This window comes from Zootoca vivipara, chromosome 6, assembly GCF_963506605.1.
Source record: "Zootoca vivipara chromosome 6, rZooViv1.1, whole genome shotgun sequence".
NCBI classification, from domain to species: Eukaryota; Metazoa; Chordata; class Lepidosauria; order Squamata; family Lacertidae; genus Zootoca; species Zootoca vivipara.
The window spans coordinates 73,739,711-73,762,215 of record NC_083281.1 but is presented as its reverse complement, the minus strand read 5'-3'; the positions used below and the strand labels follow the sequence as shown (position 1 = coordinate 73,762,215).

At 44.9% G+C, this 22,505-nt stretch overlaps 1 protein-coding gene across 1 annotated transcript in view; it reads left to right on the top strand.

The window, feature by feature from the left end:
- The window catches only part of ACOT7 (acyl-CoA thioesterase 7), a 67,272-nt gene that overhangs the window by 1,649 nt on the left and 43,118 nt on the right, over positions 1–22,505 (top strand). The window contains exons 2-4 of the mRNA XM_035119371.2: positions 14,601–14,718; positions 16,325–16,481; positions 22,126–22,217. Coding sequence (XP_034975262.1) covers positions 14,601–14,718; positions 16,325–16,481; positions 22,126–22,217 — 367 coding nt within the window. The remainder of the gene's footprint in view (positions 1–14,600; positions 14,719–16,324; positions 16,482–22,125; positions 22,218–22,505) is intronic.

Sequence of the window (22,505 nt, the reverse complement as noted above, 5' to 3'; positions counted from 1 at the left end):
AGGAAGTTTGGGGAGTCTCTCTGGGAAGGGCACTCCATGGCAGTGGTACTATGCCAGTCAAAGTTCTGCTGCTTTGAGAGTGAACCCACTTAGATTGCTGTTGATATATGTAGTGAGGGGAAGTGGCATTCATATGCTCAAAGGTTGTCTTGTCTTCAAGATGTGGCTGTTCAGAGGGTACGTCCTTATTCATCCACCTTCTCTTGCTATCTATCAGTGTTGGAAGAGGAAAGGATTCATGGAGATCAAATTGAAGTAAATGGAGCAGAAGACTGGTGGCGGGATATAGGGGTTAAGTTGTTGGCATGGTAAAGTCAGTTGTCACTATGAGTGCTGACAATCCCAGATTATTTTTGTGAACATTCAGAAATAGAAAAATATTTTGCCATTACATATATTTAGCATTAGTATGCAATGAATGCTAACGCTTTGCATGGGACTTCCAAGATGCTAGCATATGCCACATTTCAGAATTCACTCTAAAGTGCCAACATTAAAAAATCAGTTCAAAAAGGTTACTATTGTGTAAATTAGGTAAACATCTGAGCCTGATGGGGATTGGCAGGAGAAGAACAGAAAGACAGTGTGGTGTAGTAGTTAGAGTATTGGACTACTAGGACCTGGGAGACCAGGGTTCAGATCCCCACTGAGCCATGATGAAGCTCACTGTAACCTTGGGCCAGTCATATCCTCTCAGCATAACCAGTTGTTGGAAACCACAGGAGGAGAGAATGCCCTTGTGCTTGGGTCCTGCTTGCGGGTTTCCTACATGCGTATGGTTGACCACTGTGAGGAAAGGATGCTGGACTAGATGGACCACTGGCCTGATCTAGCAGGCTTTTTGTAAACTCTAAAGTAGGCATCCCCAAATTTCGGCCCTCCAGATGTTTTGGACTACAATTCCCATCTTCCCTGACCACTTGGTCCTGTTAGCTAGGGATCATGGGAGTTGTAGGCCAAAACATCTGGAGGGCTGCAGTTTGGGGATGCCTGCTCTAAAGAGCCCATGTCTCAGTGCAAGGAGTCTGGCTTGATGTAATGTAGCTTTTGTTCTCCAAATGTGCTGGATGGGAGTTAAGCTAAGACCAAGGTATTGTTTGTGGAGTCTAGGGGAGAGATCTGTTGCCCAATTTATTTCTGGGATTGTTCACACACCAACAGATCAGATGTTTAGGAGCTGCTGTTAGATCCAGCCCTCAGTGGTGGATGCTCAGGTAACTTGTATGGCTTGCAGCCCCTTCTTATTTATTTCAGCTGGTGTGTCAACTGCAGGGAAGGAACTTATCCACAGTCATCCACCTTTTGATAACCTGCAGATCACATTACCGTAATCCACTACCTCTGAAGGCTATCTGGAAGCTTCAGTTGGTTCATAATGCAACAGCAAGGCTGTTGCCTAGTGCTGGTACTGAGACTCACATCTCCTTCGAGAATTGCGCAGTGGATGCTCAAACCGTTTATAGGTCAAATTCAAAAGTGTTGGTTTTATCCTAAAAATCTTTAAATTAAAGAGGCTCCGGGAAGTGGAGGCTTGGTGGACCACCTGCCTAATTACTGGCTCACCATCAGGTGTAGTGGGGGCCAAAAGGACGTGTGTGCGGGGGGAGCTTATGGAGGTTCCTCTCTACAACTCCCTCACCTTATTCGGTTGCCAGGGCCTTTGCTGATGGTTTTCAGCTTACCGGGAAAGATTTTGCTCTTCTTATTTGCTTTTAATGGTTGTGTGTTTTAATGCTGTTTCTGTATTCCCTGTTTTATTTGTGTTAACTTGCGGTTCGGTACCTTTGCTGGAGAATCTTTCATTGAGTGGGGAGGGTTGTTATAGACAATCTAATTAAACAGATAATATAATTATTATTTTATTTGTCTTCCACCCCCACCATCCCCCTGAGCCTCACTTCATATTGGCCACATTCACACCATACGTTTAAAGCACTATGATGCCACTTTAAATAGTTATGCCCCCCCCCAAAAAAAGTTCTGGGAGCTGTAGTTCATTAAGGGTGATGAAAGTTGTTAGGAGCCCCTATTCTCCTCAAAGACCTATGGTTCTCAGTGTGGTTTCACAATCACTCCCTCTTCTCAGGGAACTCACGGAACTATATCTCTCGGAGGGGAATAGGTGTCAGGAAAGGGAGCTCACTATAGGGGAGCTCACTATAGGGTCCTCCTACCGTAACAATTCTCAACATCTTAAAAAAATTCAGGTCTCAGAACTCTTTGGGGGAAGCTATGACTTATTAAAGTGGTATCATAGTGCATGGTGTGAATATAGCCTGGGCATTGCTGCTTGAACAGTGCTTATTGTTGTCACTTAGATGGTAAATATTTTACTCAGTATTTTATGACCTGGAGGCATAAATTGTGTTTGCTCTGGGTGGGGGCTAACCTGTTTCTTCAGGGTTGGGTTAAAGAAACACACACGTTCCTGAGTGTTAATCTACAAATTGATGCTGTGCAGGTTTGTGATGTACTGTAATTTAGTTTCTCTCTACTACCATCCTGAGCTCTCCTGAAAATGGAGAAAGTCAGGCCTGCTGAATTTTCAGTGTGACCGTCAGCTTTTATTGAGCTGCTGTGCCATTAGCAAGATGTGGCGGCTGCAAAGTTACATTTCTCCTACTGGATTCAAACTATGGTCAATTTTTTTGGGGGGGGGGCACTTTATGTATCCTCTCAATGTAATATTTGTGCTCTGATCAATGGAACCTACGGGAAATCACTTAAATGGATCCAGTTTTCGCCTTCCCTTGGTGTCATATTAGCAGTAGGCATATGAGAATAATTACGCTAACCAGGCTGCTGCCACCTGTGAGGTTTTCTAATCTCCTTACTCTCTGGGGTGGAGTTTACACCAAAGGCACTTAAGAGATCTAGGAGAGAAGTTTGCTGCTCTCTCTATATCTTCTCTTCTCAGTTGTGCTGACTTGCTGGGTTTTCACTCAGCTTTGTACATTTGTAGACTAAGTTTAAAATAAGTGCATTGGGAATTGCATTCATAAACACCTCCCTTGGGCTGTTGGCGTTTTAATTTACAGTGGTACCTCAGGTTACAGATGCTTCAGGTTACAGATGCTTCAGGTTACAGACTCTGCTAACCCAGAAATAGTACCTCGGATTAAGAGCTTTGCTTCAGGATGAGAACAGAAATCGCGTGGTGGCAGCGGGAGGCCTCATTAGCTAAAGTGGTACCTCGGGTTAAGAACAGTTTCAGGTTAAGAATGGACATCCAGAACAAACTAAGTTCTTAACCCGAGATACCACTGTATATAGCCTCTGGAAGCTTTATTTCTTTTATTTCTTTATTTTTACTATGGTTTTTTGGTTTTAAATGTACCATTTCCTGACCAAGCCCAGTCCTCTCTACCTCTGGTAAAGGTAAAGGTACCCCTGACCATTAGGTCCAGTTGCGGACAACTCTGGTGTTGTGGCGCTCATCTCACTCTATAGGCCGAGGGAGCCGGCGTTTGTCTGCAGACAGCTTCTGGGTCATGTGTCCAGCATAACTAAGCTGCTTCTGGCAAACCAGAGCAGTGCCGTTTACCTTCCCGCCGGAGTGGTACCTATTTATCTACTTGCACTTTGACGTGCTTTCGAACTGCTAGGTGGGCAGGAGCTGGGACTGAATAATGGGAGCTCACCCCGTTGCGGGGATTCGAACCGCTGACCTTCTGATCGGCAAGTCCTAGGTTCTGTGGTTTAGACCACAGCGCCACCCACGTCCCAAGGGTATCCCTTTACAAATCACTATATTTGCAGTTAAATTCAGCTGTTGGTTTGATGGTAAAATCTGCTTTGACACTGTGGTATTCCAATAAACAGAAACAGAGTGGACAGCTGGGTTTGCACAATCTGGCTTTAAATCCTGACTTTCTCAAGGGCATTGCAGTTACATAGCTTTGTCAAAGCCACTGGCCCAGTTCATAGCCTGACCACTGCAGTACATGTGTTGGTTACCTTGAGGTTGAAATACTGCAATGCATTCTCTGTGGGGCTGCAGAAGTGGCCAGATTGCTGATGGGGGCATCTGGCTGAGAACATGGGACACCATTGTTGAAGCATCAGGCCTGCCTGCCCATCTACTACAGAGCCAGGTTCAAGATCCTTGTTTTAATTGACAAAGCCCTGAACATACTAGGTCCAGGGTACCTCGGGGAGTGCCTGAACCCTTATATCATCTGCAGGAGCATTCTTGGTTGTTCCCCGAGTTGGCAAGGCTTATTTGACAAAAACAAGTAACATTGGTGTCATTGGCCCAGTCTTGTGGCACACTCTGCCCATAGAGATTCAGCAGGCACCTTTAGTTTTAATCTATAAATGTCTTCTGAAAAAATGAGAAAGTGTGAATGCAACGAAGACATATAGAACAGGTATGCATATCAGAGAGAGAGCCAAGATTAGCTGCAGATCCTTGATGACTATAAAGAAAATTCACATTTGCTCCTATGTAATGTGTGGACACTCAGTTATCCATCAGTAAAATGCAAATGATTGTGCCTTTAAAAAATCAAGGTGCTGTGGTCTTTTGACTTTTTGTCTTATCTCTGCACTGGATAGTCCTAAATGCTTGTTGCTTAGGGCACTTCCCAACAATTCTTGTTGTTTTGTCGTGTCTGACTCTTTGTGACCCCATGGACCAGAGCACGCCAGGCACTCCTGTCTTCCACTGCCTCCTGCAGTTTGATCAGACTCATGTTGGTGGCTTCGAGAACACTGTCCAACCATCTCATCCTCTGTCGTCCCCTTCTCCTTGTGCTTTCAATCTTTCCCAACACCAGGATCTTTTCCAGGGAGTCTTCTCTTCTCATTGGAGCCTCAGCTTCAGGATCTGTTCTTCCAGTGAGCACTCAGGGCTGATTTCCTTCAGAATGGATATGCAGTGGTACCTCGCTAGACGAATGCCTCGCGCAGTGAAAAAATCGGAAGACAAAAACGTTTTGCGATTTTTTTTTGCAGGCTCGCAAGAAGACCTTTTCTAGGGCTGTGCCATAGCAAACTTTGCAAGACGAAGCAGGGCAGGGGCACCGCAAGGAGGACCCGCAGGGACATGGCAATTGGCGCCGCCGCACCGAAACGGCAGCTGGCTGCCGAGCAGCAGCAGAACCCCGAGGGAGTGGAGCTCCTTCTTGGCTGGGTGCACGGGAGAGCTGCGCGTGAATGGGAGAAGCCAACCAGACAGCCTGCCTGCGCGCAAACGGGGTGTCTGTCTGGTTGGGCGCGAGGGTCCGGCTGCTGGGGAAGGAGGGAGGGAGCCTCTCGCTGGCCCTCCTCCTGCTTCCCCCTCCCCAGAGCCTTAAAAACCTCCGGAGCAGCCGTGGCGGGTGAGTCGGCGCCTATTTTGTGCTTTTTTTGCCCATAGGAATGCATTAATTAAATTTCAATGCATTCCTATGGGAAACCGCGCTTCGCAAGATGAAATTATCGCAACATGAAACGACTCGTGTTTGATCTTCTTGCAGTCCATGGGACTCTCAAGAGTCTCCTCCAACAATACGTAATGCAATTTAACATTTGCTAACAATAGAAGTTTAGTTTCAGCTGAACACAGGACGCAGAGTGAAAACATCTTAAAGCTGACACAGATTAAATGCCTAGGGCGGGGACGATATGTTTATTCTAATAAAGAGCCAGTGTGGTGTAGTGGTTAGTATGCTGGACTAGGACATGGGAGACCAGGGTTGAAATCCCCACTCAGCCATGAAGCTCGCTGGGTGACCTTGGCCAGTCACTGCCTCTCAGCCTAACCTACCTCATAGGGTTGCTGTGGGAATTAAATTAGGAGGGAGAGAACCATGTAAGCCACCTTGACTGGTGAGTTGATCAAATTCCTTTTTGACTGTTCAAAAACAGATTGGGTGAGTGCAGAAATAGTATTACTCTGCATCCTTCAGTAGGACAAAAAATTGTTGGCTTGGATTTCTTTTTTGTAAAGCAGGGTCTGACCAAGTTGGTTGCGCCGAAGATGTATGTGGGGAAACTGCCTTCATAAAGGTTCAGGTGTGGAATAAGTAGCCAAAAACGAAAACAAACAAACAGGTTGACTCTTCTAATCCTGTGAGCTGTTGTAATTTGTTCTGGAGTCTGCAGAGAAGGTCACCCTGGACAAAGTCCCTCTTGCAGTGTTGTCTGGCAGAAGGTGAGCAGGCTCTGCCCTCTACAGGACATTTTTGGGAAATGTTCAAGAGGTGGAGGCAGGTTGCTGCTTCTTTTTTAAAGGAAGCTGCCTTATGCAGCATGACCATGTCTTGCGTGGGGGTTATGTTTTGGCAATGGAACGTATACAAGAAATGTGTTGACCTGAACTGCCCCTGCACAGCCATCCTTACCTTCCAAGCAAGACTGACTTGCTTACCAGCTGTGGGATGCTCTCATGAGATCTCACAGGACTGCTCAAGTTCCTGCAAGATTTTGTGAGCTCTGTAAGCAAGTCTGAGAGCTTATCAGCTCTTTCTGCACCAGGAAAGCCCTGCTCTAAGGGAGGTTTTAAGTTCTCTACCTTGTCCTTGTGTGCAGTTAAATGGTAGAATTTCAACTGCGCAAGTTTGCAATTTTGCAAGTCAATTGCATGCACGAATGGATCGTCAAACCTTTGGCTCTGCCACTAAACTGCTACAACCGCTTCCCATTTATTTGTTTGCCACAGGGTGCTTGGATTGGTTTTCTGAGCCACTTTTCCATAAAATGTTCTGTCTTCTAGGCAAGTGAGGATTAGTTAATTGTCAAGCTAGGCTGTCTATTCGTTTGTTTCACATTTTTATTTTGGATATGGCCTTTTCAAACAGAAAAAAGTACTGGTTGTGGTGGAACTCATTCAAGTGAACGAGCTCTCGGTCTTCCTCTGCTTTTGCATCTTTACTGTCTTGCTGAATGCTAGGAGCAGATTTCTATATGGTTGGATGTCAGGGTTCTAGAAAGCACAATGCTTGTATTATATTGACAGCTGTTTACGTAGCTTCATGGATTCTTCTCTTCCACTTCTTGCTTTCCCTCCTGTTTCCCAATGGTGGCTTGAAACTCTTTAAAATAGCATTTTAAAAGCAGGATTTATTCCTCATCTCAGATTCTGGATCCTTTCAGGTTTGGGGATGGGTGGATTGGCAAAACCCTTCCTTCTCTGGAAGCTCCCAGACAGAGAGGCTTTGTGGGGAGGCTTTTTTTATTGGGACAAGGGGAAATGGGAAATTTTCCTATATTGCAGGCCAAGGTGGCTCCTGGCAGCCTGATCATGCACACATCAATCTGGAAATTAAGCCGTCCATTTAGTTCAGTGCCACTTGCGCCTTCATCAGTGTGCCTAGGATTGTGGCCTGAGAGAGAATGTTTAGACTTTCATTTAACAGTTTAATGAGCCTGCTTAACTTGAATGTCTCCTTCTCAGACACCTCCCTCCTGCGCCTCCCACATTTCATGACCTAATGCTGATGGTGAACCCAGCAATGAGGTGAAACCCGTGTCCTAGGTGATGACTGATGCATGTGGGTATTTGAAGCCACATAATGAACCCAATAACAACTAATTAATGGTACCAAGCGTCCTTCATTAGATAGATACTTCATTCCTCTGATTTTGTTTGTTCACGGCTCAGCAGTTCTCCCTATTTCTACATTTTTCACTCCACCTCCCCTACTGTAACTTATCACTGGCCAGCCTACATTTCCCCTTAATTCCACCTTCTTCCATATTTTTGGACCCCTTTCTCCATTGTCCCACATTCCGTAACGCTCCTTATAGGAATAGGCACTGTACTTATTACCTGCTACCTAGCAGCATTCCACTTTTCTCTTCAACCTACGTTTTAGTATGTCTTCTTTGGCTCACAGAAGGAGTTGAACTTTACGTCACCATTTTAGAATGCAAGAGCCCTGTAGCGGAATCAGGCAAAAGACCCATCTAGCCCAGCATCCTGTTCTCACAGAGGCCAAACAGATGCCTCATTGAGAAGCTCTCTTTCCACGTGAGATTCCCAGCGGCTAGTGCAGGCTTCCTCAAACTCAGCTCTCCAGATGTTTTGAGACTACAGTTCCCATCATCCCTGACCACTGGTCCTGCTAGCTAGAGATCATGGGAGTTGTAGGCCAAAAACATCTGGTGGGGTGGGCCGGTTTGAGGAAGCCTGGGCTAGTGTTCAGAGGCATACTGCTTCTGGATTGGAGAGAGAACATAGCAGTATTAGAAACTCAGATATATACTGTAATCTAATCACGAAATGGCACATTAAACCCAGGTTACAGTCACCACAATGAAATGTCTAGGCACCATTCCCCTTCAGCGGAATAATAATAATAATAATAATAATAATAATTTTCATTTCTATACTGCTTTACAGTAGCGGTTTACATCACATTAAAACATCACATAAAACAATCCAGAATAAAACTAATTCAAGCTTCCAGGAAAATATTTCAGATGTTTCTGTAAGTGACATTTTGCTTTTCCCAGTCACCAACCTGGCATCCAGAGATCTCCATGTTGTCACAATTGACCCGCGTTAGTCAAAAAAACACACACGCCAGGCACATGGCTAATTTATGACACTGGAACTTAGCCATAGTGGCTAGTAGCCATTGATAGCCTTATCCTCCATGAAGTGAATTCCATTGTATGCTGTGTGAAGATGCACTTTCTTTTGTCTGTCCTGAATCTTCCAACATTCAGCTTCGTTGGATGGCCCTGAGTTCTAGTATTGTGAGAGAGGGAGAAAAACGTTTCTCTTATTCACTTTTTCCACAAGTTTTGTAATTTTATGCACCTCCATCATGTTCTCCTCTTTCTTGGCTTTTATCCAAACTGGAAAGCTCCAAGTGCTGCGACCTTTGATCCATCCTTGTGATCATTCTGGTTGCCCTTTTCCAAACCTTTCCCAGCTCTGCAGCATCCTTTTTGAGGAGAGGTGATTCCACCTCCCATTTTTGTCATTCTATTGTAAGTTACTTGAAAACCTGCTTTAGCAACTGAAGCAATAGGCTAAGTCATCAATGAGAGAGCTGCTGAATGGATCTGATAATAGTACTTTAATTGGTAGTTGGTTTCCAAATAAAGGGAGGTACATTATCCTTCCTCTTGCTAAATAGTTTGCTGTCAAAGATTTATTTCTCCAGAGCTTCTGGTTAGATGTTAGAGCAGCTCCCTGAACCAGGGAGACCAGCCATATGAATTGTCAACCATCTCCTGTTTCCTAGGGGGAGATCAAGTCTCTTTGATGGTTGTGTTTAGAGTCTGTTGTTGTCTGGATTCAGAGGAATTCTTTTTTCATGTATGTTCTTCTGTCAATAGAAGAAGACCAGTTTGTTCTCTAAATTGATGGCTTGTGGCACTGACGGTGTTTGTGTAGGGCATTTCCAAATTTCCAGACAACTATATAAAGAGCAATATAGTTGTGTGTGCAAAAGGAACCGAGACATCACCTGGGCACCACTTCCTGTACCTGAGCGGTCACAACTTTTAGAGCAGCCATGCTGAAGATGTGGCAGGGGGTGGGAGCAAAGCTCTTCCAGCTGAATGCGAATCTCAGGAGGTAAGTGATCAGGTGTGGGTATCCTGCAATTTAAGCTGCCCCAGTATGGGAGTGAGGCTGGGTGCTGTCTTGGGTAGTGGGTTGGCCTTGGGCTGGCCAGTTAGAACTTGCATCTTAGATACACATTCATCAGGTGGCCTTTAGGGAAATATTCACATCTTTTTTGGAATCTGGTATCTAGCCTTGGGAGACCAAGGAACTGAATGGCACTGCCTGCCCTCAGCTTTGTGGGTTGGTGGGTTATAGATCTTGTAGTGTCAGATTTACATATGTAAAATGGAAGAGCCCATCCCACCATGGGGGAGTCTTATATGCAAGTCAGAGGTAGAGATTCCCCTTCTCTCAAAGTCTGAGGCTGGGGAAGTATTCTAGCCTCAAGCTGCCACAAAGAAAAGAGAACTGTAGTTTTTTTAAAGGATGTTGGGAACCGCGGCTCTGTGATGGGTAAACTCTAGTTCCCAGGATTATTTGTGGAAATGATGTCCAGAAAAAAGATGCTGTCAATTGATTGGTCAAATGTTTTTGAATAATAACACAGCTGTATTTGAATCATTACAATTATTAGAACAAGAAAGGCAAAATTTAATCGGTACTTAAGCTAAGTAGGCTTCATTGTTTTACAACTTTTGAAAAAGTAGACCTATTGAAATTAATGGACATGACTAACTTAGATCTATTAATTTATGTGGAACTACTCCTTGTAAAGCTTAGTTGAATACAGTTTGGCAGGATACATTTTTTAATTAAAAAATATTGAACAATGTTGTACACCCAGAGAAACAATAATAATGAAATAATGTGAGTTCAGCGTAAGGAGCGCTTGATAATAAAGTCAAAAGAAAAAAATCAGGAGTGAATGAAATGGACACAAATAAAATTATAAATGGGGTATAAAACACAACTTATACTGTACAATGATGAGGAAAAAAGTCTTGCCTGTTTATAGATATGGTCAAATAAAATCGTATTCTGAAGGAGTTTGCCACCTGTGTGACTGCATTGTCATATATAAATTTAATAAAATAAAGATATATTGATTAAAAATAACCCGCAAGCAGAGGTGAAATCAGAAGAATCAGTGTCTCCCCTAGCCACAGGAAGATTAAATCTCAATATCTCTGAAATAGTGATGAACACAACCTTCTTGAAAAAGCTATCTAGGGTGCAGCAGGAAGCATCTTCCCAGCCCTGAGTGATGACTTATCAAGCTGCTACCAGAAGATATACAGTTTACTGTTTACATATAGGATATGCATTACCTTTATCAAAAATAGGGAAAATACATGGTTTAGGGTCCAGGATCACATTTTTACCTAAAAGTGTACTGAATAATACTTGTTTACAAAATTTATGAAGAAGTCCATCACATGTGCCAGACAGTAAAATCCCATCTCCCCACAGCCCTGCTAGCACAAGGAATGTGAGCCAAACATACTAGGGTAAAATCCTACTGATGGAAGACTTTTTAAAAATCCCCTGACCCCGCCCCCAGTGCTGGTAGAGATGATCTAAAAGGGTGGGTAGACCAGACCTTCATCCATTGAGATACCTCAAATTGTTCCTTAAGATCTGGCTCCCATAACAACTTTACATAGGGTGAAAATTGTAATACAGTGGAACCTCGGTTTATGAACACCTTGGTTTACGAATTTTCGGTTTACGAACGCCGCAGACCCATCTGGAACGGATTAATTCACTTTCCATTACTTTCAATGGGAAAGTTCGCTTCAGTTTATGAACGCTTCAGTTTATAAACAGACTTCCGGAACCAATTACACCCATGCTTCGGGTTAAGTACGCTTCAGATTGAGTACTCTGCGGACCCGTCTGGAACAGATTAATCCACTTTCCATTACTTTCAATGGGAAAGTTCGCTTCAGTTTAGGAACGCTTCAGTTTATGAACAGACTTCCGGAACCAATTGTGTTCATAAACCGAGGTACCACTGTAGTAAAAGTAGGGTGTGATACCATTCCCCCTTGGATGGCCTGCATAAGAAGGAGCTCAAAAGGTGTGTTGTTTTATGAATTGTCCAGTCTGTTGAACCCTTAACCTGTTCAAGCCACTTTCCCAATTGCAAGAGGCATTTTTATGGCATGGGTACCTTTGACCTAGAGAGCAAGTTCTCCAATAAGAAGGGAAGAACTGCACCACTTCTTGATGGCCCTCTTTCAGGCCTCCTCCCTTGCTCCCACTCCTTTTTCATTTGATGGCTGATGGCATGCCAGTTTGGATCATGAAGGGAGGAAAACTCTCTGTCCTTCATTTCTCAGTCTTCCCAGTGGGAGAGCAATCAGCCCCCCACAAACATCTCCTCCTTTTCTTCTTTCTGCTGTACCTGCTCCTAATCATAGAATCTCAAAATTGTAGAGCTGGTGCAGCAATGGTTTCTATTTTTAAGAATATTTTAGTCTCCCCTTCCTCGCCAAGCAATCTGAAGAATGTAGATACTTTAGAATTTAAGGTGAGGGAAGTTCAAGCTTTTACTTACTTGTGGGTGGGAAGTTCTCTTTGTCCTCTTGCTAAAAGTATGCGGACAATTTGTCCCTGCAGAGGACCAAAGTAGGACTTCTGCTAGCTTGATGAAGGCAAAGGTCTGCTTACCTCCCTGCGGCATTTTTCCATGGGTTCATCTCTCAGCACTGTTGCAGTGTTTTAGAAAAACCACCTCTACAGCAGCCTTTTCAAAGCTGGTGCCCTCCGGATGTTTTAGACTACAAACACTTTTCTGGGCGGGGCTGGTGGGAGTTGAAGTCCAAAACATCTGGAGGGGGATACCAACTTGAGTTAAGGCTGCTGTACATGAACACTGTCAGTCATGTACTGACGTCCTTACCTTAGGACTAGTCGCTGGGCTTCTTCCTTCCCCTTTTGTATGAGACCACAGGGTGTCTAGGGTGACTCATTCTGCAACTATGTTGGGGACCAAGGCAGGAAATCCTCTGAAGGGGAGGCAGGGTGTGTGTGTGATAATGCCATGAAAATACCAGTTCAGAGTGCTTTCTAACAGAGATGAGGACTCTCTCTGTCTCCTCCTCGTGATGCAAGGTCGACTTATCTGGTATGACAACCTTCATACTTTTTTTGGTAGATGCTGTGTGGTTGAAATCTGTGGATTGACCCTCTTTTGTGATCAGTTGCTTCTCTGGGTCCCAGGCAGGCAGGCAGGCACAGTGCCAGACAGTAGATATAGGAGAAAGTGGAGCAGTTAGTTGGCTTGCAAGAGTGGCTGGGACTTCAAAAGGAGGAATATGAATCAAGGATTATGCAATGATTGAAAAGGATTTGACTTGAAACCTGTATGTACAAGAAGACAGGTAGTTGGAAAGGGTGAATTGGGGGCTCTAAATACAATTAGGCTGCAATTGCAGCAGGTGGAATGGGGAGTGGGGAATGGCTTTGGGAGCAAATACTTTTGCAAGGGTTTTCCTCTCCCATGGTTGGGGCTGAGGGAGGAGGAAGAGCTACAGAATAGAAGGTGACTGGCCAGACGACAGAGGTGGGAAAATATTTCATATTCCTAGGAGTTGTTGACACCTTTTCAAGCTCCTTGGCAACCTGTTACCTGGATTTTTTCCTGGTTCAGAGACTTCTTCCTGGGAAGAAAATGGTGTGCTTCATCTTGGCTCATTTTGAACATCACTTTAGTGATCTTCCAGACTGTGTGGCTGATTTGCTTGTACATTTCCAGTTTGGCCTGACCATTATTTTCCATGATGTCTGAATCAGAAGAATTATGTTTAGCATGAGCAATTAATTTGCTTCCAAACTATGGCTTGGTAACTGACTTCACATCATGGTTTTGTGGCAAAAATGGTTTACATTTCAATCATGAGATTTAATTTTACAGTTTGCAGCAGCCCCCACCCTTGGCCATTGAGAATATTAGACTGCTATCCTTGAAAGCAGACAGTTGTTGTTAAAAGTGTCCTGCCCCCAAATGCCTTGCTCCATAATTCAGCCCAACATCAGACATGAGAGAGGTTCTGACCTGAGGAGAGACCCAAGGGCCATCATGATAGGCTGCCCTGTAAGAGATGGATTCTGCCCTACAGTTCCCTACAGCCGCTGCTGTATCTTTTGTTCCTGGTTCAGAACCTGTCCTTATCTCATATTTCAAGATGCAGCTTCAACCATTCAGTTTTCTGTTACTTCTTCCTGTTACTCTTGAGAATTTCAGTAATTCAAGGACTACCAGAGCACCTCTGGGGAAACATACCTATGCCTTCTCTTTTTCCATAGCTCAACTGGTGACCCAAATTGGGGAGCAGCAGCTGCTTGGTCCAGTTCTTCCCTGACCTAATCCCTTCCCGCTCCTAAATCTGGCAGGAAGTTAATCCACAATTAGATATTATAGGATTATAGGGTGTCACTCTTGAGGGTGGTCAGTAGTCCAGGTTAGAAATGAGAGGAAGATTGTGTTCGAAACTGGAGTACTAAGTACTGGCAATGACTCCTGCAGCTTGCTGATCCCTGCAGCAGATGCCCTCTGCTGGTCTTTGCACCTGTGAACCTGTCTACACACTTGGGTTACATGTGGAGGTTGACTCTGTTTTGTCCTCCATTGGAATAACAGCCTATTCCTACCTCTTTTTCTTAATGGTGACACAGATCAATCATTAATAACATTATATTCTTCACGACTGTGAGCAGGGCAGTGGGGTGGGGTAAGTGAAGACAAGCTGCAACAATTAATTATAATGTTTTTCACTGCTCCTGCTCAAGCTGCACAGACAAAACATTTTGGTTCCTGAAATTCATTCTGATTGTGCAGATAAAATATAACTGATAGTATTGTACAGGATGTGGTATTAGTGTGTGAAAACAGTCAAGCTCCAATGATACCCAGGCATGCACACCAGATGGTGGAGATGTCAGGCGCCATTCTGGTGCCCAAGCTTCTTCACTTGGTTGCAAGTGGCTGATAGCCAGGTGCAAACTGCACCTGTCCCCTGGCTAATTTCGAACACTGCAATCCAATATCATCTGTAAGGTGCCATGTTGTTGACACATGTTCTGTCTCTTCAGCCTGAGCTAGAGCTGACTGTCTCTTTATCTGCCTCTTTATCCTCTTTTCTCTCTGTAGGATTATGCGTCCTGATGATGCCAACATTGCTGGGAACGTCCATGGAGGGACCATATTAAAAATGATTGAGGAGGCAGGTGCCATAATCAGCACTCGGCACTGCAACTCTCAGTCTGGGGTAAGTACATGTTCAAACAGTGCACATGTTCAAAGAGTGAAGCTGTTTGCTGCCATGATATGCGGAGGAGGCTCTTCTCTCTCTCTCTCTCTCTTTTTAAAATGATATTTATTCATTTTTTCCCATCACCAAACCTGAACATTGTTCTTCATGCTTGTATACATATACTCTTCTCAGTGATGCCTTCAGTGTTAGTAGCAGGCAATTGTGGGATGGGGCAAAAAGCTGCAGGAGCAAAGCCTTGTTGCCTCCCTGCACCTCTGTTGTAGATTCAAGTGCCTGCTCTGCGTGTTGAGGTTCATAATCCTCCTGTCTTCTTTTGTTTTATTTTTCAAACTGTCATATAACAGTTTCCAACTTAATAACGAAGGAAGAGTAAAAAAGATAAGTAAACTAAAACATACATGACATGGGAATACAAATTCCAACTTTAGCAAAAAAAATGGAATAGAAAAGAGACATTTGTCCGCTACCTAACCCAGTGGTTTTCCATGGCACCCTGCGGCACCTTGAATGATGATCATGAGTGCCGTGGTTGGGGGAAGTGCTGTGCAACCATTGCTATGCATCAGGTGAAAGAAAGCAGGCATAAGAAAAAGTCTGGACCCTGCGCTCCTAGGCAGGATTAGGTCCCATGTCACCTGTACGGATTTATTTCCGAGCTAAGCAAGCCTGGGGCAGGGCTGCCAAACATTTTGGCCTTGTTCAAACAGGAGGGACTCAGGAACGAGGCAGCAGGCTTGGAATGTCCCAGAGGAAATGTGGGCTTCAGCTTTCACCGTAGATGCTCTCCCGCCCCCCAAACTTTTGGATCCACACTGGCTGTGCATGCGTGCTGGTGCTGCTTACACACCTGCTGCCAGAGCCCAGTGAAGGTGCAGGGGGGGGGAGGGTCAACAAAAGCAGTGTCCGCGCCCCTTCTTCTTCTTCACCTTTAGTGGGGGAGGGGTGTGGTTGTGAGATAAAGCTGAGGGGGAAAGACATCTGCCTCCCCCACCCACCATCTGACCAAACCTGGGCCCTAATCCATAATAAAAAGGTCTGGTCTTTATTTATGCAAGGGCAGAAACAACAAATCCAGGTTCTGAAATAGACACTGACCTCCTGCTGCCATGACTGGAGAAAAGCCCAAGGGTGGGGTGGGGGGTTGCCTTTCCTCTCTTTCCAAATCTGTCCGTTAAAACTGCTTGGATGACCAGAATTTGTGGATAGTCACCCTATTTTATCAATTTCTTCCTTTTTTAAAAACAAAAACCAAACCCCAAATGTAATCTATGACTGGCCAGTAGGTGGCAGTGATAGATAATTAGAGGGGAATAAAGAGTGGGGGGACTCCACCAAAGTTGGAGATGGGATGCCATTCTACCAAAGAGCACACAGTTGAAAGCATTCTGTGATGCTAATGGTCCCAGACCTCTGACTCCCTCGCCCCTTGCAAAGTGGGTAGCAGGTCTGTAGACTTCAAGAGCAGCCTCATGTTTTTTCCACCCATCTTCCATTTTGGGCTCTTTTCCTCCTTTGCTCCCAGTGGTGTGTGTTGTTTTCCTCCTACCCCACCTGCCTGTGATGTTTTGCTCACTCACTTTGCTTTGCCTGCCCCTCTCAGGAGCGATGCATTGCCGCCCTGGCCCGCGTGGAGCGCACAGACTTCCTTTCCCCCATGTGCATCGGAGATGTAGCTCACGTCAGCGCTGTGATCACCTACACATCCAAGCACTCTGTCGAAGTCCAAGTGCATGTGGAGTCAGAAAACATTCTCACAGGTAAGCAAAACTCCAGCGCCTTTTGGGGTCCCCTGATGAACAAGGGCTAAACCATGTGATGGCGCTTAACTTCTTCGCTTTCTTAAATCTTTCATTTACCAAGATTTTTCTTAAGGGGAAAGGGCAACTGGTGTGTCTATCATTCTTTATAATGAAAGAAATTTCTCTCAAAGTGCATGTTTAACCATGCACAGCTGGCAGTTATACTCCACCCTCAAAACTGGATTTGAACTTAAAGAATTAATTTCTTACCTGTTAGCCGCAGCAGGAATGTGAAAAAGTGGAGATAACCTCCTATCCCATCCGTTAAAAAGTGGCATGATAAAGTACAGGGATTCATTGCGGTGGCTAAGTTAACTAATTACCCGAGAAGTAAGGAAGGCAAATGAAGCCCATGTTATTTTAGGAATTGATGGATGCATTTTGCTTTGCAGTAGGAGGAGGTTGGTCTCGATGGGTTCACAATATTTTGATATATCCAGGGCTGAAGCTTTTTATTCTGATTTGTGAAGCGATTATGATGTATAATAACAACACAGAATAAAGCAATCCACCAGGATACAAGAGACAGAATGCACTGAATTTGATACATTAAGTTGTATATGAGATGAAGAACTTCCATTTGTCTGTATAGACCAGTGTTTCCCAACCTTTTTCTAACCGTGCCCCCCTTCTGACCTTGTTTCCTTCCTGTGGCTCCCCCATGGGCTTAGCCAAGGGAGGGCAGGGGGGCAGCTACCCCCCCTAAGTAAAAGTCAAAACAAATCTGAGGTTCCCCTCCCCTATCAAAAGCCTGCCCCTTAACAAAAATCCTGGCTATGCCCATGCCCTGCCCCCATCCTACTTGTAGAAAGGTAGCTATTTTAATGTTTTGTTTGTAATTAGAACATGTTTTATTTATAATTTATACAAAATACAATTACATAAAATGATAGGAATGAAATATTGTTGAAGCAGAAAAACATGGAGCTGGAAGGGACTCCAAGGGTCATCTTTCTAGTAAAAGGTAAAGGACCCCTGGACGGTTAAGTCCAGTCAAAAGCAACTATGGGGTTGCGACACTCATCTCAGCTTTCCAGGTCATGTGGCCAGCTTGACTAAACCGCTTCTGGTGCAATGGAACACTGTGATGGAAACCAGAACGCATGGAAACACCGTTTACCTTCCTGCTGCAGCAGTACCTATTTATCTACTTGCACTGGTATGCTTTCGAACTGCTAGGTTGACAGGAGCTGAGACAGAGCAACAGGAGCTCACCATCTTTCTAATGCAACCCCCCTGCAATGTAGGAAACTTAGCTAAAGCATCCATAACAGATAACCATTCAACCTCTGCTTAGAAAGCTTCAAGGAAGGAGAGCCCAGAACCTCCTGAGGAAGATCCATCTTCCATGTATTATAAAAATTAAACAACACTTATTTGACCCCAGTTATTTGACACAGATGGGGAAAACCTACAGATAAGAGTCCAAAAGGCGCACAGGGAGTTCTGTATATATGGGAGAATTTTAAAAAGCAAGTGGTCCTCACTGACCTGTTGCAAAAATATCTTGTCATCTGGAGGAGCCCTGGCTGCCTAGATAAAACATTATAGCTCCCCACACCTTTACCTGGGAGTAAAGCCCCCTGAAATCAGTGTGGCTTTCTTCTGTGTAGACACTTCTTTACTAGGTGCAAGTCAGCACTTTCACTTCTCACTTCCCTCTGTGATCTCCTAGCCTTGTGTTGTGGTCCCTCATTTATGCAGTTTTCACCTGTGGCCCCCTTGGAATATCCTTGGGGGCGGCCACGGGGCCATATGGCCCCTGGTTGGGAAACACTGGTATAGACTATATTACTGTGGTTGTATCCTACTAATTTGTATTTGGAATAGACCCTTCTGTCATCTTGCCAAATTTTCTAGCCCCCCCCCCCAATAATATCTCAAAGCCGATCTCATGCAAAGTGAATAAAAATACCCAGTGTTGGGCTAGGACCTGGGAGACCAGGGTTCAAATCCCCTCACTCAGCCATGAAACTTGGTAGGTGCTCTTGGGCAAATCACTGCCTCTCAGCCTAAACTCCCTCCGGGGTTGTTGTGGCTATTAAATGAAGAGGGAAGAACCATGTGTACTACCTTGAGCTCTTTGGAGGAAAAAAGAAGCAATGTAATGCTCATCCTGCCTCTTGCTTGACGCCTCACTCCTTGGCTCACAAATCCAACTTCTTTGGAAGTGGCTGCTTCCCAGCTGCTGCATTCCAAAACTTTCCTTCCCTCCAGGCCTGGCCGAAGTGAAATTGCCGGCGGATGTGCAGTCGAACGCATACTTCATTGCTCACGAGATGGAAACTCTCTGCAGCAAATCTGCAAATTTCCAGCTTTCTTTGCCCTATAAATCTATTTATTTATTCGATTTCTCGCCCACCCTTCACTACAAGCACAATAAAACAAGAAAAGTTTTTAAAACGTGAAAAAAAGTTCCTAAATATTAAAGGAGGTTTTAAACTAAATGCATATTTTAAACCCTTCTCATGGTTTATTCCTGCTTTATTGAACCGAGGATCCCACCCCCACCCCCCATGATTCTCACATACAGTAGGTGTTTTATGCTTATATCATCATGGCATGACCTTTGGCTACTTACAGTAAGACTCGACATTGCAGCACAAATGTTTGAAGAAACGTGTGCCAGGATTCAAAAGTCTGGGGTCTACTTAGGAAACAGGAATGATGACCAAAATGGCCCTCAGCATTTCAGCTCCTTCCCCAGATACCCAGTCTGGCACGAGGTTCCCCATGTGTGGCATTACAAAAGATAGCTCTCTTGGCAACCCTCTTCTCTTCTCATCTCATCTCCTCTCATCCCTTCCTCCCAATATTTGGCCCTGCCTCAAGCTTCTCTTGGAACATCTTCCTGCCAAGAGAATATGGTTTTGACCAACTGGGATGTTGAGACTTTGTCAGTGCAAACGCTGGGTTTTGTAAAAACAAAGCAGGTGCAGAGAAACCAGATGTCTATCCCCATGCTCTTGGCCGGTGTGTGGGAAGATGAAAATGTGTTTCCATGGTTACCGTGCCTTGAAAGAGAATATGCAGATCAAACAGGGAGCCAAAAGTTCATCCCACTCAGTGATAGACACCACTGATCAACTGCGGGCGACTGCGAGGAGTGGCACCAAGCGAGTCCCTGCCTGTGACTTCCTTTTTATAATCTCCCCAAATCCTTGAGGCTGCTTCTAAAGATTAATCTGCATATATCACTGGATGGAGGAGAACTAGGGAGGAGAACTAGGGAGAACCTTCTCTTCCCACAGACGATCACAGTTCAGAGGCCCTGCATGACTGTGGCCAATTGGGCAGCTTTGATGGGAGAGGCCTTTAATAAAATTGGACTCGTGGAATGAAACGCTTGGGCTGCCTTTCATCTCCTCCAAATTGCAATTAAGATTTAAACCAACCCTTTCACCGGTTCCACTGCACAAGGAGATTTTTTTGCAGTGAGGTTTGTGGAAAAAAAACGCTATCTAGAGGAACAAGGGAGCCATCAGGCCTGGGAGTGTGCTGACTTTGATACTTCCCAGAACAGGGACAGAGTTACCGGTAGGAGCCTGCTTGCACCAACGTCTTCCCAAGGATCAGCTTAGCAAACAGCAGCTCCCAGCATTCTTGGGGAAAGCCATGACTGTTTCAAGTGGCATCAAAATGCTTTGAATGTACGGTGCGAATGGGGCTGCAATGGTTGCATGAGATGCCTCATTGCAGTGCATTGCACCTTGAAAATGGATAGGTGGGTCAAAGTGGCACTTGAATTCCAAACGTGTGTTTATGTGACCCTAGTCAGTGCTCTTGTTTTATAGGAAAGATTGTCAAATTGGGGCTCAGCCAAGGGGTGGAAAATGAGCAGCTCTCCAGATACTGGTGGACATCAGCCAGCATGGTCAATGCTCAGGGATTATGGAGTCCTGCAAAAGCTGGAGAGTGGCATGTTCCCTGCCCCTATTTTTTGAAGGGTTAGGGAGGTCGTGCCAAGGACCCTTTTGCTTGTCCTTTGTTTCCCCATTTCAAGTTGGCAGTTAGCAACAGCCGGCGGTGTCTGAAGTGCCCCGGTCCCCTTGCTGGTTCCCAGCAGGCATGGCCCATCCAGCTCAACCAAGCTAAACTGCCAGTGCTGCTCATTTGCCTTATCCCCAATGTCTGGATGCTAATTTCTGTTAGATGCAATTAGGATGGAACAGCTCTGGTACAGGCGGACTGCAGCCGCAGAAGCTTCTGAAAGCAGCAGCCTTGGGAATTGCTGCTCTTTTGATCAGCCCCAGGAAAATGTGCAGATAGCCATCCTGTGTTGTTTGGGGAGGAGTGTGGGAGCCTTGGGTGGGGTGGGGGGGGCATAGGGTTGCTGCTGTGGAATCCAGTCTGTCAGGTTGTTTTGTTGTTGTTGGGTTTAAGCAGTAAATCTTATTCCCAAGAGGAGGTTGTCACATCACAGTGAAAAGCTGTGCACAGAGCCGAAGTATTGCAAATTAGCCCTACTTTCTGCACAAATTCTGTTTTCCTTTTGTAACAGGGAGGGGGAGATGCTGCAGTGAAACACCACCTCCAGAGTACTGGGAGCATTGCCCCTCTGATCTTCGGATGAAAAGAGGCGTGACTTTTTTTCAAGCAGTCGGGCCAGTTTTGAAAGCAATGTACTTGTTTGTACCAGATCAAAATCTGAGTGGACTTTCCCCCCTACAAATTTAGGCCCATAGCCAGAAATCGGGGGCGGGGGGGGCAGGGGAGGGTGTGTGTGGCAGGAACTGAACAGCCATAACATATAGCTCCATAGGGTCAAACAGGTAATGGTCCCTTTTTTTTGAAGCATACTGCCGACACACTTTTCTGAGAGGGTCAGCTCCCCCCTCCTTTTAGAGCGTAAGACAAGCCTGCTGGATTAGGCCAGTGGGCCAACTGCCCCAGCATCCTCTTCTCACAGTGGCCAATCAGATGCCCCAACCAGAAACCCTCAAGTAGGACCTGAGCACAACAGCACTCTCCCTCCTGCAGTTTTCAGTAACTGGTATTCTGGAAGCATGACTGCCTCTGTTAGTGTAGGTAGAGCATAGCCATAATGGCTAGTGGCCTTCTCCTCCTTCTCCTCCATTAGTTTGTCCAATCCACCACCCATGTTGGTGACCATCACTGCCTCCACCTCATCCAGTGCACCAATTGCAAAAAGCCTTATAGGTGTAGCACCATAGAGGCTAACGTGTGTTATGACATAAGTGGGGGCATGGGGTCAGGAATGTAGGTAGTGCTGTCAAATAACACTGAAATGCAGAAAATAACTGTTGGGAGAACTCAATTATGAACGTATGTCAGATATGTACAGTGATAACTCACAACAGCAATAGCCGATGCAATGGAATCATACTCACATTGCAAGTTAATTAACAATGGCACTGATCAGACATGGGACAAAGATAGTTGCCAGAGTTTGAGTGCCATGACAGAAAAGGTCCCCTTGCCAGTAGTTACACTGGATAAAGGCCTCCTGGGCTGATATCACTTGCTTTGTTTTGCTTTCTCATTTCTTCAGGCCAGATGCTTTGATGACTCAGTTATTATTCCATATTTTGCAGTTTTCTGTGGTCTGTTCATTTACAGATATTTTTCCCTCCCTAAAAAGGTGCCAAGCGGGTGACCAACAAGGCAACTCTGTGGTATGTGCCCCTCTCTCTCAACAACGTGAACAAAGTATTGGAAGTGCCTCCTATTCAGGTAAGGGGATGTTCCAAGGGTGATGGTAGAGCTCTATATGAGTCAGGCCTTAGTCCATATTCTGCAAAGAAAATAAACATTGCCCATTTCCATGTTTACATCCACTTGCTTAATCATGTACTGTATTGTACTGTATAATCTGGTTTTGTTGTCTTGATTCACACTGTAGCTGAGGCTCTCCTAGAAAGATGTCCTCTTCTCCCCCCAGACTTCCTTTCAATAAACTTTTTCTAATTCCCTTCTTTGCTCCAACATATTGTGACATACCAGATTTAACACTTGGTCCAT